Genomic DNA, 20,790 nt, shown 5'->3' with positions numbered 1-20,790 from the left:
ATTTTTATGGGTAGGATTTTTACAGTAGGATTTTTATGGTTAGGATTTTTATGGTAAGATTTTTATGGCAGGATTTTTTTTCCCACCCCAAGCATTTGAAGTGAATTTGGTGGATTTGGTCTGAGGCATCTGCCAGACCTCGGCTGACCCTCATCCTGCTGGCAATGGGATGATTTGGCTGCCGATCCTGGCTCTGGCTCCAGCTTCCCCTAAACATTCCAGGCTTTCCTGAATGAATTCCCCAATTATTCCAGCTCTTTTTGAAAACCAGGATAACACTGATGGGATGTTTCACTCAGCCCCATGGATCCTGTGCAGTAGGACCAGCGATAACCCCATAATTCCCAAATATTCACTTCAAGCCRCTCCACCTCTGACTGATTTTCTGTGCCCAAACTTTTCTTTTTCTTCCTTTTTTTCCAAATTTTCTTTTCCAGCTGTGTCTTCACACAAASCCCCATCACAGGGGTTCCAGAACATTCCAGCACCTCTTCAGGCTGTTTGTCAGGAGCTGGAATATTTTTTGTCTGCACCTGTGGCCTGAGCAGGATGAGGCCTTGGAGTCTCAATTTTTCCTCTATTCAGCACATTTTTCTTTTCCTTTTTTTTTTCCCCTATTTTTTTTCCCCTCCTGCACTCATTAATTACTTCCTCATGTGCCTGAGGAACGCTGGGAGTTTTTGAGGGTCTGGAAGAGGTTAAAATGTGGGTTAGGAAATGTTTATCTGACAAAGATTCCACTGGCAGAATTTCTGCCATAAAGCACTTTATCTTCATAATAAATAACTTTGCTCCTGTAATAAACCCAGGTGTGGATTTAACCCCATATTTCAGCACCAGATTTGGGGTCAGTACAGCCCCGATGGCATTTAACCCCAGACTTAGGGTCAGTACAGCCCCGATGGGATTTAACCCCAGATTTAGGGTCAATAAAGCCCCAGTGGGATTTGACCCCATATTTCTGCAGGTTTAGGGTCAGTACAGCCCCGGTGAGAGTCAAAGGTTTCTTGCTCCTGCTTTAGCAGCATTTTTGTGATTTAGAGGATTCTTCCTCGTGCAAATTACCACAATACCCCACATCTCTAAAGTTCTGCAGCCACGGGGCATTTTAGGGTTAGGATTAGGATTTGGGTTAGGGTTAGGATTTGGGTCAGGATTAGGGTGAGGGTGAGTGTTAGGGTTAGGATTTCAGTCCAGCTTTGAGTTAGAATTAGGATTTGAGTCAGGATTTGGGTTAGGTTTAGGATTTGGGTTGGGATTTGAGTTAGGGTTAGGATATGGATTATGTTTAAGGTTATGGTTATGGTTAGGATCAGGGTTAGGGTTAGGATTAAGGTTAGTGTTTGCGTTAGGACAAGGATTAGTATTTGGTTTAGGATATGGGTTAGAGTTAGGGTTAGGATTTATCTTGGGGTTAAGGTTAGGATTTGGGTTAGTGTTTGGATTTGGTTKTGGGTTAGGATTTGGATTTGGGTTAGGGTTAGGATTAGGGTTACGGTTAGGATTTGGGTCTTGATTAGAGTCAGGATTTGGGTTTGGGTTAGGATTTRTGTTAGAGTTATGRTTATGKTTGGGRKTAGGGTTAGGGTTTGGATTTGRGTCCAGATTTGGGTTAGGATTTGGGTCCAGATTAGGGTCAGGGTTAGGATTAGGGTTAGGTTTAGGGCTTGGAAGATGCAGCAGAGGAGAGACCCCTGAGTTGAACCATTTCAGTACAGGTGACAATTCCTTTGTCCCTTGGGGATTTTCCACTTATCTCCTCTCACTCCCTCTAATCCTGCGGGTGATCCCATCTGAGCACGGCTTTAAAATGATAATCTGAGCCAGACACAGCCATTCCCATTTAATTTAACCAGGAAAATGTCCTAAATTGAACCATTTCATTTAACCAGGAAAATGTCCTTAATTGAACCATTTCATTTATCCAGGCCCTAAATGTAACCATTTCATTTAACCAGGAAGATGCCCTAAATTTAATCATTTAATTTAGCCATTAAAATGCCCTAAATTTAACCATTTAATTTAACCAGGAAAATGTCCTAAATTTAACCATTTAATAAGGAAAATATCCTCAATTTAACCATTTAATTTAGCCATGAAAATGCCCTAAATGTAACCATTTAACCAGGAAAATATCCTGAATTTAACCATTTAATTTAACCAGGAAAATGAGCTGAATTTAAYCTTGTATTTTAACCAGGAAAGCGCMCTAAATTTAACCATTTAACCAGGAAAATATCCTATATTAAACCATTTAATTTAGCCATGAAAATACCCTCAATGTAACCATTTCCCCAGGAAAATGCCCTAAATTGAACCATTCCCAGGGATAGCTCTCCTCTGCTGTGCCCAAGGTTAAGGAATGGGAAATCCAAAGCATTCCCATCTTCCCATAATGAGAAGTGACAGCTCCTAATTAGAATTCATTAGAGGCTGCCCCGAGGAGTCGATGGGACCATTTTTCAGGATGTTTGGTTGGAATTATTTTTCATCTCACGATGCCACGTCGGTTCAGCGCCCCGAGCTTTCTTTCACCCGAGCCTACAGATGTCCTTTGAGTTGTCTGTAAATCCTAAAATCCTAAAAATGAGGTTTTGAGATCCCAGAACCCCAATAAAGTCTGGGCATGGCCATAATGAAAGAGAAGGAGAAAAATGAGGTGTAAACTTTGGGGTTTTTTTTCAGTTACAAGGTTAAATTCATCATCTAGAAGAGTATTTTAAAAATAAAATTCTAAAACTAAAAAGAACAATTCAAGGAGATCCGTGCTCACATCCACATTTGCTAAAAGATGTCTGGATTATTTTGGTGGTTCATTGAAATATCAGCTCCCAGAGTCAAAGTATGCAGAGAGAAATTCATTATTCTTTAAAAAAAAAAATTATTTTATCCCAAGGATTTGAAGTGCAAAAAAATTCCACTGTCTATGAACTTTTGCATCTTCCTCTAGGAAAAGGAAACATTTTTGGGTTTTAGTTCCACCTCATCCTTTACAGCTCGGACTGAGAATTTTCCTGCACAGGGGATGCCTCATTTTGAGTCCTGGACCAGCAATTTGGGCTCATTTTTAATTAAAAGCCAATAAAAATTGGTTTCAGAAGGATAAAATCAAACCAGAACAACAGCAAAAGGGATTTTTTCAGTGATGCCGAGCATTTTGGGTGATCCTGCCTTGAAGAAATGACTCCAAACACACATGAAAAAGCAGAATTTCTGCCACAGGTGATTATCTCACCCTCCCCTTAATTATCCTTTTTTTTTGCCACATTTTCAGTCCTTTTTCAGCACTAAAAATCACTGGAAAGGAATCGAGGAATCCCCACTGGGCTTGGATTTTATTAAACCGTGGCTCTGTTAGGAGGGAGATCTAAATGTGGAATAGAAATTTCCTCAAAGTGAATTCCCCGAGCCAGCACGGGATGGATGTAGGTCACTCTGCTTTGTTCTGAGGCTGAGCTGAGCTATAAATACCTCTCGTTTTTCCCTGGAAAAGTGGGAGAACATCTTTGCTGTTCTATCCAGGTCACTGCCTCCAAAGGCAGGGCCACGAGGTAACAGCAGTGCCTCCAAACCCATTTTTCCTGGTTTAAGGAGAGGATTTTCTGATTTTTCCTGGTTTAAGGAGACAATTCTCCAATTTTTCCTGTATTAAGTAAAGGATTCTCCAATTTTTCCTGTTATAAGGACAGGATTCTTCAACTTTTCCTGGTTTAAGGAGAGGATTTTCCAATTTTTCCTGTATTAAGTAAAGAATTCTCCAAGCTTTCCTGCCTTAAGGAGAGAATTCTCCAATTTTTCCTACTTTAAGGAGAGGATTTTCCAATTTTTCCTGTATTAAGTAAAGAATTCTCCAATTTTTCCTGTATTAAGTAAAGGAATTTCTAATATTTCCTGTATTAATGAGAGAATTCTCCAAACCAATTTTTCCTATTTTAAGGAGAGGGTTCTACAATTTTTCCTGCTTTAAGGACAGGATTCTCCAAACCAACTTTTCCTGTATTAAGGAGAGGATTCTTCAATTTTTTCTGTTTTAAGATGAGAATTCTCCAAACCCATTTTTCCTGTATTAAGGAAAGAATTTAATTTTTCCTGTTTCAGGAGAGAATTCTCCAAACCCATTTTTCCTGTATTAAGGAAAGAATTCTCCAAACCCATTTTTCCTGTAAAATACGGAAGGATCAAGTGGCTGGAGTTTGCAAAATATGAAGGAATTTTAATTTTTTGGGAGAAAATAAAAAACAGGTTAACAGGGATAAATCCATAAAAAATTCATATAAATATCCATCTAAAAATCCATCTGAACTCATAATAAATCCATATATCCTGACCCTGGGATGGTTTCCGTGGCTGACAGAGGTGCTGGAGGGATTCCATAGAGGCAACATTCCTGTGGAACAGCGGCATCCAGTGGGCAAAGAACAATCCCTGGGAAAATCCCTGAAAAATCAGGATATAGCCATGGAAAAGTAGAGAATTTCCCTAATATTTTCCTAATATTCAACCATGCAATTCCAGCCCATTGCAGTAAAAATTGCAATGTCCAAATTCTCCTTAACATCCGAGCTGAGTTGTCATCGCTGCATTTTGTTCCATTGCTTTTTGAGCTGCTGATGCCTGAGAAGGGAACGTCAGAAACAATTTAATTTTTTTTAAATTTTAATTGTATTTTTTTTAAGGGACAGTGGCTTGAATTTTAGTTTTTTTGATTAAAAATTAAATTTTTAATTTTTATTTCCAATGAGATTAGCTTGAATTTTATTTCTCAATTAAAAATTAATTTAAATTTTATTTTTTAATGAGCAATTAGCTTGAATTTAATTTTTTTTTAAATTAAAAAAAAATCCATTTTTAATCTTTATTTTTAAAAGATAAATTAACTTGAAAAAAACTCCACACTGACATAACCCAGAAGCTGGATGTGCAAACTGTTTTCAACAAGCACTGGCAAAAGCAGGGCCAAGATAATTTAGGGACAGCGAGGGCAGGGGACAGTGAGGGCAGGGGACAGCAAGATCAGGGGACAGTGAAGACAGGGGACAGCGAGATCAGGGGACAGTGAGGGCAGGGGACAGCAAGATCAGGGGACAGTGAAGACAGGGGACAGCGAGATCAGGGGACAGTGAGGGCAGGGGACACCAAGGACAGGGGACAGTGAGGACAGGGGACAGTGAGGCCAAGGGACACTGAGGCCAGGGGGCATCGAGGCCAGGGGTCACCAAGGTCAGGGGTCACCAAGGTCAGGGGACATCGAGATCAGGGGACACCAAGGCCAAGAGCACAAAGTCCTCCCAGCTGGCTTTATCTAGGGCCAGTGCCAGGCTTGCTTAGGGACAGGTCCTTTGTACCCTGCAGCCATAAAAGCCACGGTGGCAGCACTGTGCTGTGACACSGGCAGAGAAATTCGCTCTCTTGGGWCTCCAGGRYGACGCTGCTGCCTGAGATCTTTCCCTGCTCTGAGCCCCAGGGCTCTGGAGGGGATTCCTCACCAGGGATAGGGGATGTTTTTGGTGACCTTGCTGCCCCATTCCAGCTGAGAGTGCAGGGTTAAGGTCTTACCTCACTCAGCCTCGGGATTTGGGAGGTCCCTGCGAGCTCAGCAGGGCAAGGTCAGCAGAGGGTGTGTATCCTGATCCTCATGAGCACTGACACCGCTGCCATGGTCACAGAGCTGATGCAAACTCCTCAATTGCCTCTGAAAGTGATTGTAAAAGTGGGAGTAATTAATGCTTTTAGGTGAAAAGGCAGGTTAAAGGTGGGTGGAGCTCRGAGCAGCTGAGTGGAGCAGAGTGGAGTGGAATGGAAGGTGTCCCAGGGTTTGGGGCTGGGGGCTCTGTAAGATCCCCTCCAACCCAACCCTGCCATGGTTCAGATGTTCAGATTGATGGCTGGTGGCACACGGGCCACCCGTGATCTCTTTCCACAGGGTGGGCAGTGGGAATGGGATTTCAGAGCCCTCCTGGGCACCTGCTGAACAAAGACACAAATGTCCCTTAGGATTCATAGGATCACAGAATGGTTTGGGGTTAGGATGGGACCTTGAAGATCATCTTGTTCCAACCCTGCCATGGGCACAGACACCTTTCACCAGCCCAGATTGCGATGAGCCTTAGCATTGTACACTTCCAGGGATGGGTGATTTACACCTGCCCCGGGCAACCTGTCCCAGTGCCTCACCCCCTTCACAGGGCAGAATTTTCCTCCTAATATCCAATCCAAACTTACTCTTGAAAATGTGATCCTGCTAAACCAAGGGCCTGCTGGACTGTTACCCCAAAAACCCAAACCCCAACCTCTGAACCACGAGCATCCCTCCTGCATCCCAGCATCATCCCAGATTTCTCCAAKCCCTGGCATTGAACATTTCCAAGGATGGGTGATTTACATTTTTCCTGGGCAACCTGTCCCACTCACAGGGCAGAATTTTCCCTAATATCCAATATAAACCCACTCTTTCAACCTTTGATCCCGCTAAACCAAGGGCTTGCTGGATTAAAAATCCCAAAAAAACCCAACTATTATCCCAAAAAACCCAAACCCAACCGTTGAACCACGAGCATCCCTCCCGCACCCCTCCCCATCCCCTCCCGCGGGCTGCGTGCCCGCTCCGCCCGCGCCACCGGGACGCGCTCCCGCACCTTTGCCACCCCTGGCGAACATTTTCCACCACGCCGCACCCGGGGCGGGCCCGGGGCTCCCCGGGGGCTCCCGGGAGTTGTAGTCGGAGCGCCCGGAGCGGAACTACGGCTCCCGGCTGCCCGCGGGAGGGGCGGCCCCGGGGCCGAGCGGCGGCTGCGGCAGCGGCACCGCGGGGACGCGGCGGCCGCGGGGACACGGCCAGGCAGCGGGGACACGGCCCGGCAGCGGGGGGGCGGCGACATTAGGGACAGCCACGCCGGCAGCTGCCGGGATTACCGGGATAAGGGCGGTTCCGAACCCCAGCGCCTACCTGAGCGCTTTCCCCGCGTTCTCCGCCCGCCCGGGCGCGGCGGTGGCGATGGAACCGGGACGGCGGCGAGCGCAGCGCCGGCACCGGGGCGCTCGGGATCCTCGGCTTTCCCTCGTTGCTGAGGTACGTGCTTGGCTTTTCCGCCGGTTTTTCCCCTCCGGATGGGGCAGCTGGAGGCGGCCGGGGCGCTTCTGGCAGCCGGAGCCGGGGGTGAGGCCGCGCCCGCCGCCGCCGCTCCGTTCGTGCTGCCCTGGAGGGCTGAGCAGCCGTCCTGTGCCCGAACAGGTACTGCAGGTAAGGCCGGGCTGCCGGGGCTGGGAGCGGCGATTCCTGCCGGGATTCCYGTGTCCCTGGAGCCTGTGGGAGCTGAGGCACGTGGGGCTTTTTCTCGGCTGTGTTTTTGTATTTCAAATCTGCCTGAATGAGGACACAGMCGTGGAAAGCGAGGGTCACACCAAACCCGGACTGAACCCGCAGAAGTTGGTGYGGCTGCACTGGAGGCACTGGAGGTGTTTGCTCTCATTTCCCTGCTCGTGCTCAGCCGCAGAATTACTTTCTGAATGTCACAAATTCTGATTTCTACCTTGCTGAGAAGCAAGTGAGCTCTGGCTCACCTTCATGGAGGTCACTTGAGCTTGGCTTTGCTGCTCAACCTTCTCTTGTTTTGGCTGAGAGCCTCATGACATCCTCTGCACTTCTCTGTTGCTATAGGAGGAGTTTATCTTGCTCAAACGACATCCCATTTTTATTTCTCCTCCGTTCAGCAACTCCATGTTTTCCTGAGACCGCCTGCTACGAAGAATGATGCAGTTTTTCATCCTTCTAGGACCTTCCTCCGTGCTTGATTACCTGTTGAGCTTTCCATTCATGGTTTGAGGATGTGGAGGAGCCAATTGTCAGGGGATGCAGCTGCTGTAAATATCCCACACCTCASATTGTTATGATGGGAATGATGCTCTGTGACAGCAGATTGTGGAAATCAGAAAGGGGAAGCTTCCACAGCTTTGGCAGAGCTGGGGAAATTCTTGATCTTTGCTTTCTGCTCCGAGTTGTGGGGGTCCGGGTTTGTGTTTGGAGCAGGTGACATCTTTTGGTTCCTAAAAAAAGTTCTTTTTTAAGTTCCAGGGCAGCAGTTTGGGTACCAGGTACTCAGTGTGCTCCCAGCTCTACCACTGGTGCACCTTCAGTTTTTCAGACTGATTTATTCCCGTGCTGGAAGGGCAGGAGTTCCTTTAGGATTATGAACAAACAGCTTCCCGGCTGTCATTTTACAGCACCACCCCTGGTTCTGTTTTATCGGGGAGTCATTCCCATTTTTAGCCTTCCCAAAGGTGTTCCCCATCCCTCGCAGCTCTGTGAGTCACTGACACGGGAAGGAGCTTCAATATTTGTGTGATATTTGGCTTGGCTCGATCCTCTGCTTGCTCTGATACTGCTGGATGCTTCTGACATTTATTATTATTTCCTATGTTTTGAAATTTATTGTTATTAGTATGTTTTGACATTTATTTTTATTCTATATGTTGTGAAATTTATTATTATTATATATGTTTGGACATTTATTATTTTATATGTTTTGTTTATTATATATGTTATGACTATTATTCTATATGTTCATACATTTATTATTATTACACATTTTGAAATTTATTATTATATGTTTTGAAATTTATTATTATGTTTTGATGTTTATTTTGAGCGCCTGTTTGGATCTCTGGCTGTGAAAATCCTGTGCCAAATTTGTGGATAAAGAATCTGTTTTKCTTCTGCTCCAGTCTGCAATGGCCACTTTTGGAGTTGCTTGGGAGAGCTGGGACGCCCTGCACAGCGCTTTTCTCCTAAAACTTTCTCAGATTTCTAGAAAACTACAAAAACTATGGAAGCACCGCAAGTGTGGCGATTGCACTTGTCTCCTTCCCTTTTTTTTTTTTGTGGAAAGGATCCGTCCTTGATCAAGAAGTGGGYTCCTCGGGAGCTCAGGGTGCTCAGAGCTGGGGCTGCTGCCTCTTGTGTCTTGTGTTTGGTTTTGTTTTTCACAGAGTTTTTGCTTTCTCATAGAGGTTTTTATGCTCACAGAGGTTTTGGTGCTCACAGAGGTTATGCTGCTCAACGAGGTTTGGTTGCTTTCAGAGGTTTTGGTGCTCACAGGTTTTGTTACTCACGGAGGTTTTGCTGCTCAGAGGTTTTTATGCTCACGTTGCTCAAGGAGGTTTTGCTGCTCACAGAGGTTTACTCAGGGAGGTTTTGCTGCTTACGTTGTTGCTCACAGAGATTTTGCTGCTTAAGAAGGTTTTGTTGCTCAGAGAGATTTTGTTGCTCACATTGTTGCTCGCTCACAGAGGTTTTGCTGCTCGCAGAGGTTTTTATGCTCGCATTGTTGCTCACAGAGGTTTTGCTGCTCACCGAGGTTTGTTACTCAGGGAGGTTTTGCTGCTCACATTGTCACTCACAGAGGTTTTGCTGCTCACAGAGGTTTTGTTACTCAGGGAGGTTTTGCTGCTCACAGAGGTTTTGCTGCTCACAGAGGTTTTGCTGCTCACAGAGGTTTTGCTGCTCACATTGTTGCTCACAGAGGTTTTGCTGCTCACAGAGGTTTTGGTGCTCACAAAGGCTGTCCCCGCTGCTGGCTCTGGAGTTGAAGGCTCTCTCCAGCCCAGCTCAGCCCTCTGAGGTCACGTTGTCCCTGCCTGTTCCCATCAGATCTGTTTGCCTGGCTCATCAGCTCTGCTACAGAAGCGCTCCTGGGCTCGGGCAGCGTTTGGGGCTGTGCTGGATGTGACCGTGACTCTCCCAGCAGCACTGGTCCTGCCCTTCCAGTGCAGCTGCTGTTTTCCAGGGATGCAGGGCTGGAATGGGAAGTCCTGTTTGGGTTCTGWTTGCTTTTTGAGGATTCTAATTCGTGGCTTATCAAGGGCGTTTTCAGAGGGGCCGGAATAGTGTCCTCAGAGGGAGAGCAAAACACCTTTCCMTGCATTTTGGAAGCTCTGATGGGAGAGAGATCATTGGATTCTTAAACAAAGTGAAATCTGTTGTTCCTTGGGAGATTTGCAGAATTGAAACATTTCTTTTCCCTCTGTTGTGGTGTTTAAAATTTCCAAGAATTCAGAAAAAGCAGTGTTTAGACTGGAAAATGTGATTGGTGAAGTTACATTGATGTCCTGGCAGACCTTGATCCAAATTCCCTGATAGGACCCCAAGGAAATCAGCGATGCCTGTTTGATCAGGGGTTGAAAATTCCTTCTCCTTGTGACCAGGCTGTGGAGAAAACTCAAGAGTTGGGATGTTTGAGCTTTATTCCTGCTCTGCCACCACCCCTGGCTCACCTGTGGCTCCTGAAATGTGCCCTCCAGAGTGCCCGGGGTGCTGGATAATGCCTGAAATGGTGAAACTCCGGCCCTGAGGGTGAAATGGAGCTGGGATAACGATGGGAATGGTGAAATGCTGGTCCTGAGGGTGAAATGGAGCCGGGATAACGATGGGAATGGTGAAATGCTGGTCCTGAGGGTGAAATGGAGAGCCGGGATAAGGCGTGGAATTGTGAAACGCCGGCCCTGAGGGTGAAACGGAATAGGATGGGAATGGTGAAATGCCGGCCTTGGGGGTGAAATGGAGCCGAGATATAAGGGAACGGTGAAATGCCGGCCTTGGGGGTGAAATATAGCCGGGATATAAGGGAACGGTGAAATGCCGGTCCTGAGGGTGAAATGGAACCGGGTAACGGGATAACGACGGGGATGGTGAAACGCCGACCCTGAGGGTGAAACGGAGCCGGGATAACGCCTGGAATTGTGAAACGCCGACCCTGAGGGTGAAATGGAGCCGGGATATAAGGGAACGGTGAAATGCCGGCCCTGAGGGTGAAACAGAGCCGGGATAACGCCTGGAATTGTGAAACGCCAGCCCTGAGGGTGAAACGGAATGGGAGAACGATGGGAATGGTGAAATGCCGGTCCTGAGGGTGAAACAGAGCCGGGATAACGCCTGGAATTGTGAAACGCCCGGGCCTGAGGGTGAAACGAAACGTCGGGATAAGGACGGGAACGGAACCGTGAAACACCGGCCCTGGGGATGAAATGGAGCCGGGATAACAACGGGAATCGGGATAACGACGGGAATGGTGAAATGCCGGCCCTGAGGGTGAAATGGAGCCGGGATAACGAGGAAACCAGGATAACGACGGGATAATGGCGGGAACGGGGGTGAAATGGAGCTGGGATAACAACGGGAATCGGGATAACGACGGGAATGGAGAAATGCCGGCCCTGAGGGTGAAATGGTGCTGGGATAACGACGGGAACCAGGATAACGACGGGATAATGGCGGGAACGGTGAAATGCCGGCCCTGAGGGTGAAACGAGCCGGGATAACGATGGGAACGGTGAAACGCCAGCCCTGAGGGTGAAACGATGCCCCTCAAAGCTGGGCTGAGCAGCTCCCCCTCGCTTTGTCCTGCTCCCAACTCGTCTCCCTGGCCAAAGGCACGTCAGGAGAGATTAGCCTTAAAGCTCCTGAGCTGCTGGCAGAGCACACAGAGGGCACGTTCCGGGAAGGAGAGCGGTGCTGACCCTTCRGGAAGCCTCAAGGGGAAGCTGGAGCTGGTAGGAAGAGCTCTGGAGGCTCCTCAGGGATCCTGAAGGATTTCTGTTCCAGTTCCCTTCGTGCCAGGCTGAAGGAGTTGCTTTTCAGCTGGAAAAATCGGAGGAGGTGGCGTTCCTGACACAGAGTTTGTTAATCCCGCTGTGCCGCCGCTGCTGAGGGGGTCAGGGTGTAAAATAAATAAAAAACCCCATGAGCAGTCCTGTCGCAGAGCCACAGCTCTGGGATTTTCCTCAGGATTCAATCACCTCTCAGCACTTCAGACTTAACTGTTTGATTTTTTTTCCTTCGTGCACTAAGTCAGGATCCACCTTTCTGTACAGGTAGGGCAGCCGTGTCATTGGATTGGAGGTTTGTCATCGGGTTGGAGGTTTATGAAGTTTTTAGTGGTGGAGTTTTTTCAGTTTTTTTAGGTTTTAAAATTTTTTTTAGGGTTTTTTTTTCAGTTTTTCCTCAGATTTCAGTGGCAAATCGGAGCTGATAGCTGGTGTGAGAGACACTCAGACCTGAGCTTTCCCAGGGCTCCACACCATCAGCTCTGGCACAGATGGTTTTGCCTCAGGAGATGCATCAGAGCAATGTCAAGGAAGAGCACAGCTGAAATCCGCTGCCAAGACAGATTTCTCACTGCTGGAATATGCTCCTGTCTGTTCCTCTATTTCAAGATGATTGAAAATCGTTCTGGAAGGGATTTTGCTGAGGCCACCGAGTCCACRAGGCACCATAAAGTGCAATGAAATCCTTCCTGATGGGTTTGTTGAATTCCTTCTTTAAGTGGTGGAGATTTCCCAGCTGCTATGGGTGGATTTTATTAATTTTTGTTATTTTTTTAAAAAAAATTGTGATTTTTGTCACCGTTCTGGGCATAGAGAGAGCTGGAAAGGGGTTCAGGTGTTGATTATTGATCTCTCAATGCCAAATGCCACAAAAGTGACAGGGATTCCTGGAAAGGAATCACTCAGTGCAATATTATTGAGTTTTTATTTGTTTTCCATGGGGAAAGGAATCACTCCATGCAATATTATTTTTTATTTGTTTTCCATGGGGATCTTCCCATGGGAAAATCAACACACCATTCTCCATTTTTTTCTAGGCAAAGTGAAAAATAACTTCATTCAAACTTAGCAAATAATTGTGGGGTTTTTCCCCTTAAACAACATCACCTAGTGCTCGTGTATGTGGGCAGGGAGTATTTGTTTTTGCTGTAAAGTGGTGTAAATTTAACTCTGAGATCTGCTATTGAGGAAAAAGCAGATTCTTGTCAAAGAGAAAAAATAAAAAAAAAAAAGCGACTGAGCTTTTTCAGGGCTCCAGGCTCAAATCTGCAAACTGTCGGCTCCAATTAAAGCAAATGGCTGGAGCTGTTTTTTTTCTCCCTCCTGGAAAGAACACAGTTCATCAAAAGCCAGAAGGAAATTTCATCGGGCTCATGAGCAATTATCTCATGGGATGTAATGAGAGAGGCCCACGAGGTGCCCAGTGTGAACTTTTGCTTGGAATCGTTTGGAATTCTCTGCTGGGCACACGAGCACTGATCTCGGCAGTTTAGAGCCTGAAGTTTTCCCAGGGAGCCTCTAATTTTCCTGTGGAGTTGGAGCTGTTAGAGGGAATTTGTGCTCTTGTGGGGTTTTACTGATGTTGGCTTAGAAAGTGGGTTTGGAGCATCCCTGAGCCGACAAAAAGGGCTCCTCCCTCCAAACCCCTGTGCACCCCCAACCTCAGCGGGAAAACCAGAAAAGGCTTCGATTGTCCAGCCCCAGCTCCAACCCCCTGTGCTGTCAAAAATCCAGAGCAGAGCCCTGAGCAGCTCAGGTGAAGGAAAATCCCTGTTAAACCAGTGCCATTAACAAATCCTGACCCCAGTGCTCTCAACAAATCCAGAGCAGAGCACAGAGAATCCCAGGGAAGGAAAATCCCAGTCAAACCAGTGCCCTGTGGTGGTGCTGCTGGTGCCAGCCCATTCCAGCTTGTGCCAGCTGTTTATTTGGGATGGGTGCTGGAGTTTCCTAAAGGTTCTGTTTGCATTTGAGGGTTTCAAAGCAAACATTGGCTGTTGTGCAATGTGGTTCAGTGCAGGGTTTAATCCTTGGTTATTTCATGGAAACACAGGGCTGCCTTTGCTCCTGCCTGATCACCGCCACTTTTTTTAATTAATTTCGTTACTCATCACTGATAAAAATCTCCTTTGGGTTCCACAGATCTCGGTGACAAGCTCAGTTTGGATTTTGTGCAGATCAGTGATCCGTTTTTGGAATGGGCTCACTTTTCTGTGTCTTTTTTGTTGCTGGGGGGTTGAAATTTGGGTAAGAATTCAAGATTCAAGGCCAACTCAGTTTATTTGACTTTTGTGTCCATTCCAGCCCTTGGATCCTGCCATGCTTTTACACCATGAACCCAAAATTTAAAATACTTAACTTCTCTGGGACTTCTTCCMCCTTTAGGATTAATTATTGTTGGTCAGATTTTTAGGAAACCACAGGGCTGGAATCCAGAGCTTGCACAAAACTGCAGCTCCTCCTGTATTGATGAATTATTATATAAATAGAAATRAATAATATATTAATATACTACATATACAATATGTAGTTTAATAATGTATTAATTTAAAATACATTAACATTAATTACAATATTACTTGGATATTATATTATAAATAATAAAATCTATTAAATAAATAGAAGTTAATTCAAATAAAAAAATACTATTTTTAGGAAATCAGAATGCTGGATTCAAGAGTTTGCACAAAACTGCTGCTCCTATTGTATTAAAGAATTATTACATAAATAGAAATAAAGAACATATTGGAATTCTGATTGAAATCTGACTGAAGAATCTGATTTAATTTCGAATTGAGGATGTGCTGGATCCGTGTGGCATCACCTCAATTCCCCATCRCCATGGCAACGAAGGGAAGGCCCCATCTCACACCAAATCCGCGTTCRTTGCAGCTTGAGCGACAGTTTTTTATCACAGATAAAAACCAGGAAAAGATGGAAATTCACCCGACATTGGCTGAATTTTGGAAAAACTGTGAGAAAGGGGCAAACCCTTCTCTCAGGTTTTGAAACTTCCGCAGCCTCAGATCAAAACCAAAAGTGGCCTGAAAAGGGAARTGAAACTCAACAGATGAGATGTGTGTGAGCAAACTTCTGAAAAACAACTGATACTGAATTTTAATGCCGRAATTGTGCTGCTGTTTTGACCCTGCTCCTTCCTTTTGGTTTTGTTTACTCCTCTGATGTGTCTTTGGTGCCTGGTGGGCTCATTCCTGACTTTGGGATTTGGTAAAGACTGGGATTTTGTGAAGCCTGGACTCTCATAAAGACTGGGAACTTGTAATGACTGGGATTTTGTGAAGACTGGAATCTGATAAAGACTGGGATTTTGTGAAGATTGGGATCTGGTAGAGACTGGGATCTTGTAATAAAACTTACCAACTTACAAAAACTCTCTATGGGTTTTTATCCAGTCCAAACTCATGGAGATGCATCGTTCCAAGGTCCATTGGTTTAGAGCTGAGCACCCCCAGTATTGACTTTCCTGTTGGACCCAAATTTCTAAATTTCTTCACCTCTGTTGTTCATTAAATCTTTATTCTTTGTATCATTTTCTGGACTGGGTGTCTCCAGCTGTTCCACAGGGTCTGGGGTAGATGTTTGTGGATGGCCACTGATGTTCTGTTGATGTTTTGTTGGTGACCTTTTATTTTTCTGCGTATTTTTTGTTCCACTCCTAGTCTGTCGATGTGTCAAACTCGTGTCCTAAAAAAACCTTAAAAAACCCCCTTCCCCAAAGCAAACCCCAACCAAGTCGAGAAATAAAATAAAATAAAAGTAGAGAAATAACATACAATACAAGTAGAGAAATAAAATAAGAGAGATAAAATAAAATAAGATAAATAAAATACAATAAAAGTAGAGAAATAAATAAAAGTCAAGAAATAAAGTAAAATAAGAGAAATAAAGTAAAATATAGAAATAAGAGAAATAAAATACAATAAAAGGAGATAAATAAAATAAGATAAATAAAACAAAAGTAGAGAAATACAATCAAATCAAAGTTGTGTTGTTTCCCCATTTGCAGGTGTGCTGACCATGCTGCCCGCAGCGCTGTCGCCGACCCCGCCCGCGTCGCTGACCCCAAAGGAGCAGGATCTGTAGGGTTTGCGCKGCCCCATGGAGCCCGACCCCCAGGCCAGCATGCAGGTGGGCATGCGGGTGGTGCGCGGCGTGGACTGGAAATGGGGCAGCCAGGACAGCGGCGAGGGCAACGTGGGCACCGTGGTGGARATCGGCCGGACGGGCAGCCCCACCACGCCCGACAAAACCGTGGTGGTGCAGTGGGACCAGGGCAACCGCACCAACTACCGCACGGGATTCCAGGGTGCCTACGACCTGCTGCTCTAYGACAACGCCCAGATCGGTGAGCGGGGTGTGGGCACAGCCCTGGCACAGCTGCTGGCACCCTCAGCCCTTTTCCCCTCGGCTTTTCTGCTTTTTCCAGCTCTGAATCGAATGTTTGCGCTCATTCTTCTAAAGCAAAGTCCAGACAGAATTCAGGGAATGAAATAAAAAATTCTGTTTATGGCMGAGCMTTCAGGTGCATCCAGGGCAGTCCCAGCCCAGCCACAATGGACAATGGCTCAYGGGWTTTTTACATTTTATCAGTTTTATCCGTTTTCACATCGGGAATTCCTGCTCCCTGCTTTGCTCCGAGTCCCTCCCTTCTCCCTACACTCTCCCAGTCATTGTTCAGATAAATTTTTCCTCTTCTTTCCCAAGCTGACAGCAATAAACCACTCCAATATTGCATCATTTGGATGGAAAAGGTGCACAATAAAGCATTTTTTTCCGGCTCGGTGAAAGCCTTCAAAATTCAATTTTCTGGCATTCTGCAGTGCTGGAAAAGTGATTTTCTCTGGAAAAAAAGTAAATTTTCCATTCTTTTTTGCCCCCCAGGTGTCCGGCACCCCAACATCATCTGTGACTGCTGCAAGAAGCATGGGATCCGTGGGATGAGGTGGAAGTGCAAGATGTGCTTCGACTACGACCTGTGCACGCAGTGCTACATGAACAACAAACACGACCTGGGCCACTCCTTCGAGCGCTACGAGACCGCCCATTCCCAGCCGTGAGTGTCCCAAAACTGGGGTGTTTATCCCCAAATCCTGGTGGATTTATCCCCAAACACAGGGGGTTTTTCCCCAAACACAGGGGGGTTTATCCCCAAATCCCATGGGGGGTTATCCCCAAACCCCATGGGATTTATCCCTAAACTCCAGGGGGATTTATGCCCAAACCCCACGGGATTTATCCCTAAACTCCAGGGGATTTATCCCCAAACAGAGGGGGGTTTATCCCCAAACACAGGGGGATTTATCCCCAAACCCCATGGGATTTATCCTCAAACTCCAGGGGGATTTATGCCCAAACCCCATGGGATTTATCCCTAAACTCCAGGGCATTTATCCCAAAACCCCATGGGATTTATCCCCAAACTCCAGTGGATTTATCCTCATTCCCAGCCATGAGTGTTCCAAAACTGGGGGGTTTATCCTCAAATCCCAGGAGGGGTTGTCCCCAAACACAGGGGGGTTTATCCCTAAATTCCAGGGGGATTTATCCCCAAACCCTCAGAATTTATTCCTAAACTCCAGTGGGTTTGGGTTTTTTTGCTCAGTGGCTGTGATGAGGCTCCTTTAGGGATTTCTTTCGGATTTTCCCTCCCCCTTTGTCCGGGAATGGGGATCCTCAGGTTCTTCAGCCGTCCCACTGCCCCAGTCCATCYCAGTAATCCCAGTAATCCCARTAATGCCAGCACTGAGCAGGATTTAACCCCAGACAGGCCCTGCCCAGGTTCCCAATCAGTTCCCTAAAGAGGCTTTGCCTTTACCTGACGGTGATTCCAAGTCTTGAAACGACCTCAGTTTGAACTTAAGCTGACAGGAAGTGCTGATTATTTTTTATTTCATTTTTTCTTTAAATTTTTCTATTTGAGGTCTTCTCTTCCTACCCTTCTGCTTGGTTTTTTTTGTTTTTTTGTTTTTTTAATTGGGCTCGTTTGGTTTGAATTTTATTTATTTACCTTTTTTTTAATTTTACTATTTGAGGTCATGATTTGTAGAACAGAATTGTGTTCCAATGAATATTAATTGATTTTTCTATTAAGAAATCTAATTAATTTCACTTTAAAAACAAAACCCACCATGATTTGTCAGCTAAACTGCCTTTGCTTCCTTAAAAAACCCCAAATGTGAGCACATCAAGGCTTCCGTGTTGTAATTTGAATTATTTTGTTTGATTTGTAGAACAAAATAACAAAATTTGTTTAATTTTTTGTTTAAAAATTACAAGGGGTAATCACCCTGAAATTAATTAGTGCAATCAATGAAATTAATTAATGACCATTCAGTGATGATGACATCAATATTCTCCTTATAACACATGAGGAGGTTATAAAACCACCCAAATAAAAAYGCTTCACCTKMCTCCTGTTGARCTAATTAATGAAATTAATGAAATTCATGCCCATCAGTGATGATGAGATCAATAATCTCCCCTTTTTAACCCACACCAGGAGGTTGTAAAGCCATCCAAACAAAAACCCTTCACCTGACTCCTGTTGAGCTAATTAATGAAATTCATTAARTTAATGAAATTAATGCCTGTTGAGTGATGATAAGATCAATGATCTGCCCTTTTTAACCCACACCAGGAGGTTATAAAGCCCAGGTGGGAGATCTGCTYCCAGGTTAAGGAAGGTAAAAGCCTTAAGCGGCCGCTAGATAAAACAAACAGTAAATTCAACCCTAAGCTTTTTATCCTCCTGAGCCTCCACCTTCCCTGGGTGGGAATTAAACAGAAAATAAATAAATAAATTCAGTTGTGAGGTCAGAAATGTCCCCTCCCCTCRGCAGCTGCTGAGCCGGGCTGGCTCTGCCCACGCCGGGATCTCATCGGGCTGGGGCACCCACGGGAGGGGATTGTGCCCTGTCTGAGCACCCTCAGAGGGGTTTGGGGTGCTGGGGACCCATGAGAAGGGTGGGGACCCATGAGAAGGGTGGGGACAGSRCGGGGACAGCGCACGGAGGGGCTGCGGTGGCACCATGGGGATCGGGAGCTGCTTTAACAGGAGCTCCGACCCCCTGTTCACCATCACGTACGTACAGTGGGGAGTGGGGGAGATGGGAATGGTCTAGAAATGTTCTGGGAATGGTCTAGAAATGTTCTGGGAATGGTCTAGAAATGTTCTGGGAATGGTCTAGAAATGTTCTGGGAATGACCTGGGAATGGTCTAGAAATGGCCTGGGGGAATGATCTAGAAATGGCATGGGAAAAAGGGTGGGGATGGTCTGGGAATGGTCTAGAAATGGCATGGGAAAAAGGGTGGGGATGGTCTGGGAATGTTCTAGAAATGGCCTGGGAAAAAGGGTGGGGATGGCTGGGAATGTTCTAGAAATGGCCTGGAGAAAAACGTGGGGATGGCCTGGAAAAAAGGCTGGGAATGTCCTGGGAAAAAGGGTGGGAATATTCTGGTTAAAAGGCTGGGAATGTCCTTGAAATGGCCTGGGAAAAGGCTGGGAATGTTCTAGAAATGTCCTGGAAAAAGGCTGGGAATGGCCTGGGAATATCCTGGGAATGTCCTGGGAAAAAGGCTGGGAATGGCATGGGAATGGCCTGGGAATATCCTGGGAATGGGCTGGAAATGTCCTGGGAAAAAAAGCTGGGAATGGCCCAGCCCCTGCTCTGATTTTTAGGGTGAATGTGCTGAGCTCCATTAATGCCTCCCTGTAGGACCACCCCATTAACCCCACCCCATTAATGCCCATTACCCCAAAGTGAAGAATGGTCCTGGAACACCAACAAATCAAATTTTTTTTTCTCTGCTTTTGTGGTTTTTTGCAGGGTCCTGGTGAGCCCTCGGCAGAATCTGACTCGCATCACATTAAAAGGGACTTTCCARGGGGCCAAAGTGGTCCGTGGGCCTGACTGGGAGTGGGGCAACCAGGATGGTAAGTGGCTTCTGTGCTGCAAAACAATRTTTGATTGTTTTCTTAAAAAAAATTAAAATTATTCATATAAGTATTTGTGCTTATTTCCATATAATATATATAATATGTAATATATATTATCTATTCTATGTATTAAGTATTATGCWTTCTATATTGTGTGTTATATCATATATATTATTATATATAACATATTTTATGTATTTATATATAACRTGTTATTTAATATATTATCTATTATATATATTATAAGCTACCATATATTTCATATTTTATATAATATGGACTAAAAATATTCTTGTTTTACTTATATTTATACATATTTATGCACCATAAAATACRTAGAATTCATGTTACAAATATTTATATTTATACAATAGGTGGTGAATTACATAAGATATATAATGAATATTTATAGGTAATATCTGTCCTAAATTCACTGACAACAGTTTTTAGGACCAAAAAGGCCTTTTTTAGAGCTGCTTTTGGGACAAAACCACATTTTTTGGAGCTGTTTTTGGGGTTTTACACCTGCCCCAAACTCCCTGCCAGCACTGTCTGTGGGTGCTGCAGGGCTCATGGAGCTCTGTACCCGTTTGCCCCGAGCCGTGAACTCTCACCCCACGCTGTTCATGCCCCTTTTGGCCCCACAGAACTGAGTCAGGAGTTCAGGGGTTCCCAGAGTTCACTCTGCTGTTTATGGCAGTTTTGGGGTCACAGCAGGACGGGGCGGCTGCAGGGTCTGAGAGCCAAAGCAGCTTGAGCTCGGTGTGGATCATCCCTGCCGGGGTCAGGGCAGCATTTCCGTGTCTGGGGCTTGTGCTGCTGAGCTGGGAGCAGCAGCGGTGACAGGAACCCTAAACACAGTGAGAGAAACCCTAAATGAGTGAGAGAAACCCCAAACCCAGTGAGAGGAAACCCTAAACCCGGAACCCTAAACCCATTGAGAGGAAATCCTAAACCGAGAACCCTAAACCCAGTGAGAGGAACCCCAAACCAGTGAGAAGAACCCCAAAACCCAATGAGAGAAACCCTGAACTCAGTGAGAGGAACCCCAAACCCAGCAAGAGAAACCCCAAACCCAGTGAGAGGACCCCCAAACCATTTCCCCTCATTCTCCCCTCATTCTCCCCTCATTCTCCCCTCATTCTCCCCTCATTTTTCCCCCCAGGAGTTGAAGGGAAGACCTGCCGAGTAGTAGACATCCCCACACTGAAATTCCTTCCTAATCAATCAAAAT

The 20,790-nt window shown here is 45.6% G+C and overlaps 1 protein-coding gene and 1 long non-coding RNA gene across 2 annotated transcripts in view; one reads left to right on the top strand and one right to left on the bottom strand.

Moving 5' to 3' along the window:
- Positions 1 to 4,191: 4,191 nt before the first annotated feature.
- On the bottom strand, positions 4,192 to 6,688 carry LOC130586934 (uncharacterized). Its single transcript, XR_008966733.1, has 3 exons — positions 6,636 to 6,688; positions 5,557 to 5,692; positions 4,192 to 4,614 (listed from the first exon to the last, which is right to left on the bottom strand). It is a non-coding gene; the product is annotated as an uncharacterized LOC130586934 (long non-coding RNA).
- A 75-nt stretch (positions 6,689 to 6,763) lies between these two features.
- MIB2 (MIB E3 ubiquitin protein ligase 2) overlaps positions 6,764 to 20,790 on the top strand; it is a 27,454-nt gene continuing 13,427 nt past the window's right edge. The window contains exons 1-4 of the mRNA XM_057387869.1: positions 6,764 to 7,069; positions 15,626 to 15,964; positions 16,501 to 16,672; positions 19,447 to 19,553. Coding sequence (XP_057243852.1) covers positions 15,718 to 15,964; positions 16,501 to 16,672; positions 19,447 to 19,553 — 526 coding nt within the window. The 5' untranslated portion in view covers positions 6,764 to 7,069; positions 15,626 to 15,717. The remainder of the gene's footprint in view (positions 7,070 to 15,625; positions 15,965 to 16,500; positions 16,673 to 19,446; positions 19,554 to 20,790) is intronic.

Source organism: Malurus melanocephalus, unplaced genomic scaffold (assembly GCF_030028575.1).
Source record: "Malurus melanocephalus ecotype Western Australia unplaced genomic scaffold, MMel_1.1 scaffold_1407, whole genome shotgun sequence".
Lineage (NCBI taxonomy): Eukaryota > Metazoa > Chordata > Aves > Passeriformes > Maluridae > Malurus > Malurus melanocephalus.
This window is presented reverse-complemented; position numbering and strand designations above follow the sequence as displayed.